Raw genomic sequence first — 10671 nt, 5'->3', positions numbered from 1 at the left:
AGGTTCTAAACTATCTAATGAAGACTAGTTAAATTTGACATATTTCCTTCCCAGTTTGCAGGAAAGCTCTATGTATGTTGTTATTTGGCAATACAGAACAATACTTAATTGTCTAAAAAAGGCTGGTACAGACCACGTGGTGTATTTGAGGTAATGGTGAATGCAAGGCAAGTTGTTATATAAGAACAGAAGAGACTGAAGCAAGATAGGTCATTTGGTTCTTTAAGCCTGATTGCCATTCGTCAACTTTATAGATCATCTCTTACCTCAGTTCCATTTCTCTATGTTTTGATTCCCTGATTATACAGAAATCTACCAGCTTTGTTTCGACTGAACTCAATGACTAGACCTTCTTCACAACCATCCAGGGTACAGAACTCCAAATGTTCACAATAAAATGTGAAAGGAGAAATAAAGTTAATAAATAAATTTAAATAATTTAAAGTTAAATATTTTGAACATTTACTTGGGGCTCATGCTCAGAAATTCCTTAAAAGTAATCAAAAGCTTAATTTAATGAAGCTAATAATTTGTGGATTAATCGCAATAAACAATGATTGTTATCAGAGTGTCTTCAGAATCTAGTTAGTATGTCTGCTTTCTTCAGGAAAGAAATCTGGCATTGTTTAGCTCAGGGGTTCCCAACCATTTTTTATGCCATGGACCCATACCATTAACTAAAGGGTCTGGTTTGGCCCATTTACAACTTGAATCCTCTACATATTTAATTCTTAATGCCCTGAGGGCAAGTAACAATGTACATGACTACTGGCTTTCTAGTACTGCCCACGTTCCAAGATCAACGCATTTATAAAACTTCTCTGATGATATAAATATCTCTGATCTAAACTGACCTTGGTGACTAAAAGCTCTAAACCAAAATATGTAACAAAATACTTACTGACATCCTTAGAACTAGTAAGAGAATTAGATACTTTATTTTGAAGTCACTAGTCTACAGAATACAGAATTTTAAGAGAAAATATAAATTTAACTATTTGTCAAAAATTATATCAGGCAAATATTTTGTTTCTATAATCTTCTCCGATGTTTTTTTTAAAATTTTGGTTCATGGACAATCCTGGAAAAGAATTTTCAGTAGGAAAATTGATCACCCTCGGAATATTTGCTCCAACACATGACAATGTTTTGTACTGATTCTGATGGGCTTACGACTCAAACCACTTTAAGTTCTGCAATATGTTACTCATTCAGAAACTATTTCCTGCATTAAATAAATTTTCTATGGTGGACATACCCACCAGTAAAATGAATAAACCTGTAGCTAGAACAATAATTTGTCATTTCCTATATTGTATTCTGATAAAAAATTGCAGTGCTTTGAAAGAATCAAGAGTAAAAATGCTTCAATGGCTTTTGAATTTGATAAACATTAAATGAATATACTGCTGGTGGCTGGTAAAAAGACTCTTACCAGGAAGTGGTTATCACAGGAGAGCCCAACCTTCAATGCATGGATGGAAATTACAATGGACGTTTACAAAATGGAGTATCTTACAGCATCTGTTAATCATAAGTTCGAACAATTTGATTCATACTGGGAAAATGGTTTAACTACATAAGTAACACCTCATAGGCCTGATTTTATTCTCACAAATCAATGAATATGTTGTAAAAAAAAATCACTCCCTATTTGTACATAGTTTTCTCCTTTTGCTTGTTCTTTCTTTCCTCTCTTTTCTATAAGTGTATCCCTCCAATAAATATTATGTGGAGATTTGTGGCATATATGACTATATGATATATATGTACAATATCTGAAATACATCTTATGGAAATGTTTGATGATGATGAACTTCAATAAAAAAATTACAAAAAATAGTTTAGTGTCAAGTGAAATAAGAAAGATATTTTTAACTGGAGAGTTGTATTCTGCATTTTGAAAATGCAAAGGACTATTATACTTTAAATTTTGGTGCTATGTTTAGTCTTCATTGTGGTCTAATTGATAAACAAACACTGACAGTTGTGGTTTACACCCCTTGTTACAGTAGCTTGTGTGCTGAAAATTTCTGTTTCTCTGAACACAAATGAAGTTTGTTAAGTGTAATTCATTTGAAAACTGGAAAAAATGACAGTTATAAATTTGCTTTATAGAATTGCTGATGTTGCTAATGATTAATTCCATGAGAATGCCCTCCTTCTGTTTATGCCATTAGTTCAGCAACATTTTGGGTGAAGTCCAAAATTTTGCTGAATAAATCCTTTCATTTACTAATCTTTCTTTGTGCTACCCTCATAGTCCTTTGGTGTCTAATACACCAAGGCAGGGTAGGTTACCAGTTTCTAGATGATTATAGCGCACAATAATGTAATACACAGATGTTACTCACCACTAGTGTTTTAGTGAAGCTGGTGTAAATCACCATTCAGAAATCAAAGTAAAATGACTATGTTTGGTGGAGAAGGACCTAAAAGGCCAAAGAATGGAGCATCAGAACCTCATTTTGGGAAGAAGGATGGAATTGGGACATTGAAGGTCAGGTTGGGGAGTGGAGTAGTCATCGTCTAGGGTGGAGATTGAATTCATGATTAACTGCTGAGATTGTGGTTGGGACTGGTGTACCAGGCTGAGACTGGGTAGTAGCAGTCTCAAAAGAGACTCACAATGGGCATTGGAACTATGTAAATAACTTGAAAAGGGTTGATCTGCAGGTTATCCAACACGATAAGCATTGTTCCCTCTAAGGTGAGTGCACGCACAAAGGAATTTAAACTGCGCACAAAAGGTTGTCACCCTTTACCTTGTTGGCACATTAAGTATATTTCAAGATTGTGCACAATCACATTTCTCTTTCTGGTTTCTGAGGCAGACAGTGTTGACAACATGGAGTTTGCAATGATTTCTCTGCAGATTTTAGAACTGGCTTATTTGGTACAGTTTTTATTGAAGAAGTTATTGATTCTCTATGTTGAATTCCAAAGAAGCAAAGGGTGTGAAGTGCATTAGAACTGCTAGTTCATTTAAAGTGGAATGGCTTAATGAAACATGAGAAGCTGCTACATCAAAAGCTCATGAGGTCAGGAACGTGCAGCCACAAGAAATTTTTATGTACAATACAGAAACTGGTATTAACTGTGTGTATTGTCACAATGCAAAAGTTGCTGGAGAATTTGCAGGTGGGAAGAAGTGGAGTGAGATTTGTGGAGTTGTGCTTTGTGAGAGTGCAGATGAACAAGAACGAAAATGATCAAACCCAGACGAGGCCAAAGTTCTTCTTGACAGTTATTTTATTTCTTTTAAACAGTGAACAACAAACTGGACATAGTAGCTAATTATCCTGATTTTTTAAATCTCTTTTTGCACTGCTTACTTATTTTTTACAGATATCTCCAGCTGACAAAGAACACCAAGCTGCGTGTGTACCAGGCATGTGTGCTCAGCACCCTCCTCTACGCCCGTGAGGCTTCGACGCCATAGATCAGACAAGAGAAGAGGCTAAACCCGTTCCACCTACGCTGCCACAGGCACATCTTGCACATCTCCAGGCAAGACAGAATCACCAACACAGAGGATCTACAGCAGCCTGACACCTCCAGCATTCACACACTACTCAGCCACAGAGGCCTCAGGAGCTTGGGCCTCGTCAAACGGATGGACCAGGGCCACCTTCCCAAGGACGTGCTGCATTGCGTGCTGAGGGAGGGTCACCACCCACGAGGAAGACCATGCCTCCGCTACGGGGGATGTCTGCCAGAGTGACATGAAGCTGGCAGGCATCGACCTCAGCCCATGGGAGGAAACAGTTGAAGACCGGACAGCATGGAGGGCTGTAGTCAAAAGCAGAGTACAATGTGCTGAGATAGCAAGAGAGCCGGAAGAAAATCCAGAGCTGCATCACCCAGGGCACCTTCCTCCTTCACCTTCAGCTGCGGTGAAAGAGACGGTCACTCTGCTCTAGAAAGCCACTCTAGAAAGCGCAAATAGCCCCAAGTCTACAACACCAAGAGCCAGTAGAAAAAGTGTCACACCATCGTCTCTCAAGACATATGGAGCCAATGTCCCTTATGGTAATTGATATGTTTTATCATTATTATGTATCGCAATGTACTGCTGCTCAAAACAGCATATTTCACGAATATGTCAGTGATATCAACCCTGATTCTGATTTAAGTGTGTGTGGTGTGTTTTTTAATTGCCAGGGAGGATACATACATTTCACAGCCTGTATTACACTATATGCAAACTGTTTATTATAAAAGTGAACATTTGAGTACAAGATTCAATAATTTATGAAATTATACCAATATCATCATGGGTCAGAGGAGAGGCAGGAGGTTACAGTGGGTCAATGGGCTAGAAATTGCACTTTAACCTGTACTGCAGGGCTGGAAGTCTCTTCCATCTGTTGATAAAGATGAAAATATTAAAAACTAATTTTCTTACAAGAGGTTCAGCGTGAAAAATCGCCTCAACGCTATTGCCTGCATTATTTTAAATGCCACCACTGAGAATTTTGATTCATTATCTCATGATGGTGTTCTTCTTCCAAGCAGAATGCCACAAGATTCATAATGCAGTATTTCTACAAACTACTTCCCACTGTCAATATTTATAATTTTTGGTAGACCTCTCCATAATTAACTGTTGTTAGTGAAAGAATTTAACATTAGTAATAAAATATCTAAAATCATCAAAATAACAAGAAATTTATATGTTGAAATTTTACATAACCTTTTCAAAACCATAGTTCAAATATACAATGAATATTCATTCGCATTCAGTACAACGGTGAATATGATTTTTTAAATTAATAATCTTACATGAGCCTTAAATCTAGGAAAGTTAGTTAGGTTTTAACTTCAGGATTTACAGTATACATGGTTCAATACAAAGTTTAGCAATAAATTCATCCTTTAATAAAAATTCAATCATAGAATACAAACAAAAGCCAAATGATTTTGATGCCAAAACTAAAATGTATTAAGCAGTACAGTACTCAAAATCTTTACTATCAAATATAGCATTTTTTATAAAATGTACATTCTGGTTCAGCTTTTTCTATTTTTCTTACTTTGGTTATTTAAAATTTAAAGCAGATGGATGGGTCTGAAAAGAATGATTTGAAGACTGACTGCTGGCACCTTTATAAATAGAAACCTGAATAAACAGTAACCCCGTGCTCAGTATCTCTGCCCCCTTGACCTGCATCCCTCTTCATCATTTTGACAAACAGTACATTTGGCCCTCAATATTATACATAGATATTTATAAAACAATATGTAGAAAAAGGTTCTTGTAATTGTACATCTATTTGAGTAATCTTAAATGCAGCAATATAATATTTCTAATAGGCATTCATTAGGATTCTTAAAATTAAAATATTTTTGAGGAACATCCACACACAATTTTTAATTAAAAATCTCTAATACTAAAATTTAGATCAAATTTTCAAAAATATTATTTAATCTCCATATCTATCTAATTCTTTTATAGGAAATAGACAAAATCTGAATAATTTATGATATATTTAACATAACACTTTTGATAACTATTGAGAAGGAAGAAACTGTTCACTATGGTATCCAAGGATACAACAGATAGAAAATGAAGGACCAATCACTAGTGTGAAATCTTAACAATATGAAAGAGTGATTTCAATTAATGATTTCTTCAAGGCTTCCATCAGTAACCTTTCTTTAATTATTCAAGTTCCAAGTGTGGAAGTTTTAAATTTAGAGTTAGAACTTCCTCCAGTACCAGTTTAAGTGATTATAATGATAAAATCATGATCGAATTCAGAGCTCTCAATACAATAAGATTATCCATCAATGTCAGGAGAATGGATTATTTGCAATAATATCATATCATTTTGTGCACAAGCCATATTTCTTAAATGATGAAATATATTTTGGGTTAATGAAATCTAAATGGGTCACAATCAGGTGCTGTATTCAATTCCCTAATGTTTCTATTTTTCAACAAATACAAAAGTGATTGATTATAAGAGATATGCAAATGTCTTTTTAATGAATAGGATGTGAGTTGTTAATGTGCTTTTCCTATTCCTTTGTTCTATATACTGCTGTTGATATCATTGCATGTCAATGCTTTGTTGGAAATTTTGCATTTTCTAGCACACTTACCCCTTAGTTTTATCAGCAGACGACATTATTCAAAATGAGATTTTATACTACTGTTCAATAATGTGGAAAGAGTAGAAAGGCATTAAGTTTGCATATTCTTTCACCTCTGAGGAAGAAGTACCTTTCACTTTATATTCCTTACCAAATTTCATTTTGCCACATCATAGTAAAAGTGTCACATACTGAAATGATGACATTTCAGTCTTAAAGGGCTGAAGATATTAGAATATTCTATTGCAGTATATTTGAACATAATTGAATGCCACTTGTGACCTTCAATAGCTTAGCATGAAGGACTTTTCAACATTTACTTAAATGCTTTAGTGGCTTTTTCCTCTGACATTACAGAACTTACGTAAAACCTTGTTTAGTGTGCTAGGTCAAGGGAAGGATTCATGTAATTAAGAAATTTTACTATTTTATTAAATTTGTGAAGGTACAATGTTGTTTTAATATGTATTCATTTCCTGCTTTTGACAAATGTTCGGCTTTGATTTGATTTCTCTTATGTTAGTATGTGAAATACTATCTTTATTTTGCTCTTTTACAATGTAATGATATTGAAATAAACAGAAGGCCAAGCTATCTTCACATTTTAACTGTCAAAGGGCATTTAGTAAGATTCCTCCATTAAGGATTCTATAGATATTTTTTAGTTTTCTGAGTATTATATCTAATGCAATATATCTAATGTGCAGAATTGAATGGTACTATATGTGAAACCTCTCAATTTCGCAAAAAGAAAGCCAAAAGTTTATTTCTGAACAAGCCTCTGGCCAAGAACTTTGATGCTGTCCTGTGCTTTGGAAGCAGCAGAGTCGATAGCAGTTTGTGTTTGCTTTGATGCTTCTTCAGTGGCTATAGACATACATAAAAACAAATTTGAGTAATTAGTATTCAGCACTTCAACATAGTCACTTTCAGATTCTCTCCTATAATGGCTTACACTTCTGAAATACTTCAATGAGTTTTTCTAGTGACCATCCGAGCCAAAAAGGACTAGCAGAATTGTCAGTTTTGATTCATGATAGGTTATAATTAGTTGGCTAGAAACTAGGTGGTAGAAGCCTGGGGACTCCTGGATTACGAAGGAAAAACTGACAAAGAGTCCTACTGTGGGTTATTGCCCAATGATAGATGAAGTTGAATGAGCACTGGTTGTGATAACCATCTGTTGTATTACTTAGTGCAGGCTCAGAAATCAATAAATCATTTGTAGTAGAACCAGTGTTAATTTTAATTATAATTTCTGTCTTCCAATAACAATGTATTTGTCAGATTAAGCCTAAAATCCAAAAGGTAGTCACACGTAGGTTCGCAAAAATTAAATAACAATGTTTGAACAGCAAGATTTATGGAACTACTTCATACAGAAAGTGGTGGTCAAGAAAGAAATGTAAAAATAATAATAATTCAAGGTTTGCAATCAATTTGACTTTATTTCTTCACATACTATTTAACCTTTGTATTTTTATAGTTTTTCTATTTGTATTTGAAAGAATGTGATACTTTAAAGTACATAATGGTTTGAAATATAGGCAAGTTTATATATATGAAACAGTGTTTCTACAATTTCAGTAATGCAGCTAGGGCTGACTTGAGGAGAAGCACTTTGATTCTTTCACCCTCACAACTAAAACTTCAACATTATTTATGTATATTTATTAAAATAATAATTGATTAATCTTCATATTTTCAGTCAGAATACATTACTATTTTGTAAGTCATGGTTTTATAGTTAAGACCAGAAGGAATATTAAAAGCTTTTAAAAAAAAATATTCATCAGTAAATTAAACCATTCAATGAAACTGAATAATTCTACAATGATTTAAACTCATAATCGTGAATTCTTAAATGAGAACACTAAGTGCTAGAAATATTCGATTGATAAGCTGGTATTTTTAGAGAGAGAAGAACAGGATTAATGGACTAATTTCTGTAGAGTGATGATGATGAACCTGTTTGTGTTGTAGAAGCAGGGGGGGTCATTCGGCACAAAACAGCCCCTTTAAATGTCGGGCCCATGTCAACTAATCTAATCACATCTGTCAGCATTTGATCTTAGTGTTCTATGCCTTGCAATTAAAATGTTTGTCTAGATACATTTTAAATGTTATAAGAGTACCTGCTTAACCACCCACACCCACTTCCAGGAGGGCAGTCCAGATTCCAACCATGCCTTTGAATTAAAAATACCCTCCTCAAGTTACTCCTAAACCTCCAACCCCCTACCCTAAACATATCCCCACTATTTTTGACACCTTTGCCGTGCGGAATATTTTAATGCCATATACCTCTGTTCTGCCCCTCAATTTAATATATATCTATCCTCTTCCCCTCTTTAGCCTTTTCTTCTCCAAGGAAAAAAACAGCCCAACTTGCCTCTTCTTAGAGCTGAAATTCCCGATGAACCTTCTCCAGTTAAATTACATCCATTGCCATTCTTGCAATTGGTGGAAGTTCACATTTCCATGTAGGTGCAGTTTACAACAGATATCCTGAACAACACACACAAAATGCTGAAGGAACTCAGTAGGTCAGAGCATCTTGATTCAAAACAGTTCCACAGATGCTGCCTGAGCTGCTGAGTTTTTCCATCATTTTGCGCCTGTTGCTTTGGATTTTCAGCATCTACAGCCTTCCCCATATTTATGATCCTGAAACCTGATCTGATGTTAATTTCATCCCATTTATACATTAGTTCCTCTGTAAAGTATCCTGAAAATGTTAAACATTGTGACTTAAGAATTAATTGATTTGGCAACCAACTAGACCTTTATGTTATAATTTCTTCACCTGAATATTTCAAAATATTTAAATGGTATTATTTCAACTCCCACTTCTAGAACTTTGATGCTGTCCTGTGCCTGTGCAATTATATGGAGGCATCTTTTATAATGTTTGATAAGTTAATTATAAAATATACACTTTTTGCCATTTTTTTTAACAAACTGAGAGAATTCTTTAATGTAACTATCTGCTCAGCCAGATTGTAGACATCACAAGTGATGGATTCCAAATACTCTGCAGAACTGATGCTTTTGGGGAGGACGTCTCTGTCGGAAACTTCTTTTCAATTTAGCAGTGAGTCATTACTAGTGCCAAATGCTAGCTTTAGATAGATGGCCTTCAAAAATATGAAATGCCTTTGACTTAAGCATTAAGCCTATTGGTTTCTCTCAGCAGCGACCTGACCTACTGAGTATTTCCAACATTTTCTGTTTAAATTCTACAATGAATTGTTCTGAAAATTTCAATTGATGATATTTGAACGCATTAAAATATTTGTCGACGATACCATATATACCACAGAATCTTATGCTATAAAGCTTTCCTCACAAAAATGTTGACCACTTTATAATTTTATTGCATTAATATATATTTTAAAGTATTTTTATTAATTTCATTCATCTTGTATCCCATTACAGTACAGAAATTTTGCCCTATGATACGGTATAATGTTTGTGATAGGCTAATCGTCAAGGTGTGGAGAACTCAATTCACCTGTTTTTGTGGTGTCCTTGGATGATTCGGCCACCTGCTGAACTGCTTCTTGAGCTGCCTCCACTAAAAGGTGAGGAAGAAGTTTAACTATTAAAAAAAGTAACATTATTATACTTTCCTAATGTGCTACATCCACCCCCCCCCATTCGTTCTCTTTGCCCAGTTACTAACCTATTGTACCTGACATCCCTTTTGCAGCCGTTTGTGTTCTGCTCTTCAGCTCTTCAATCGATGTTTTTATTGCTGCCATATTATTCTGCTCTGTCTTGCTCAATGCAGTGAGTGAGCTAGCAGCAACTTCACATTGCGTTTAATAGTTTTGCTGTCTCTGCCCTAAGGCAGAGGCTTGATAAACCATGACTAACGAAGCAGAATGTTTTGGAAATAAAAGAGATTAGTAGAGTGTTCAGTAAAGACAGCTTAGCCATGTATTTTCATTTGATCTTTCTTTGCAAACGAATGCAGTTTTAAATGGAATTGCAGATTTAGCATTCTAGAATACTGAACAGCTCGTGATATAACTCAGTGCCAGAAAATGTGGCATCATCTGATTTTCAATGGGTTGGTCCGAGAAAGACAGCTGCTCGATCTAATGGAGCTCTAATTCAACGACAGTGAATACCATATGGGTTAGACTAGGTGTGAACTGCATTAATTGGTGATCCTGCTTACCAAATAGATAGGCTAATGGTTAACCTTATATAGCAATGTTTTACATATTTATTTTCTCAGCTGGCATTTAATGTAATATTGTAAACTTCTGGAATACTTGTATTAGTGGACGGTTAGATATTATAATAAGAAAGTTACCTTTATAGAGTCCTACAGCATGGAAAAGGGCTCTAAACCCCGATATCCATGCAGCAAACATTTACACCAATCTCATTCTCATCAGCTCCTCCCATTGCTTTGGTTCTCCTGTCACCCTACTTACTGTGAAACCCCCAGAACAGAAACTATATGGATAAAATACTTAAAAAATAGGAACTCAATTAGCTTTCTAACTAAATAGGGATAAATAAAAAAAGCTAATGTTAGACTGTAAAACTTTAAATATT

At 34.9% G+C, this 10671-nt stretch overlaps 1 protein-coding gene across 2 annotated transcripts; it reads right to left on the bottom strand.

Annotated features, from left to right (window-relative positions):
• Positions 1-4192: 4192 nt before the first annotated feature.
• Positions 4193-9995, bottom strand: adirf (adipogenesis regulatory factor). 2 transcript variants are annotated; one of them, XM_073067597.1, is made up of 3 exons: positions 9794-9995; positions 9614-9676; positions 4193-6966 (listed from the first exon to the last, which is right to left on the bottom strand). In XM_073067597.1, the coding sequence occupies exons 1-3, from the start codon at positions 9861-9863 to the stop codon at positions 6863-6865; spliced, it is 237 nt and encodes a 78-aa protein (XP_072923698.1). In that variant the 5' UTR covers positions 9864-9995; the 3' UTR covers positions 4193-6862. The 2 variants fall into 2 exon arrangements, with proteins under 2 accessions (XP_072923698.1, XP_072923697.1); XM_073067596.1 differs by having other exon boundaries at positions 9785-9981.
• Positions 9996-10671: the final 676 nt, after the last annotated feature.

The sequence above is a fragment of the Hemitrygon akajei genome, chromosome 15 (genome assembly GCF_048418815.1).
Source record: "Hemitrygon akajei chromosome 15, sHemAka1.3, whole genome shotgun sequence".
NCBI lineage: Eukaryota > Metazoa > Chordata > Chondrichthyes > Myliobatiformes > Dasyatidae > Hemitrygon > Hemitrygon akajei.
This window is presented reverse-complemented; position numbering and strand designations above follow the sequence as displayed.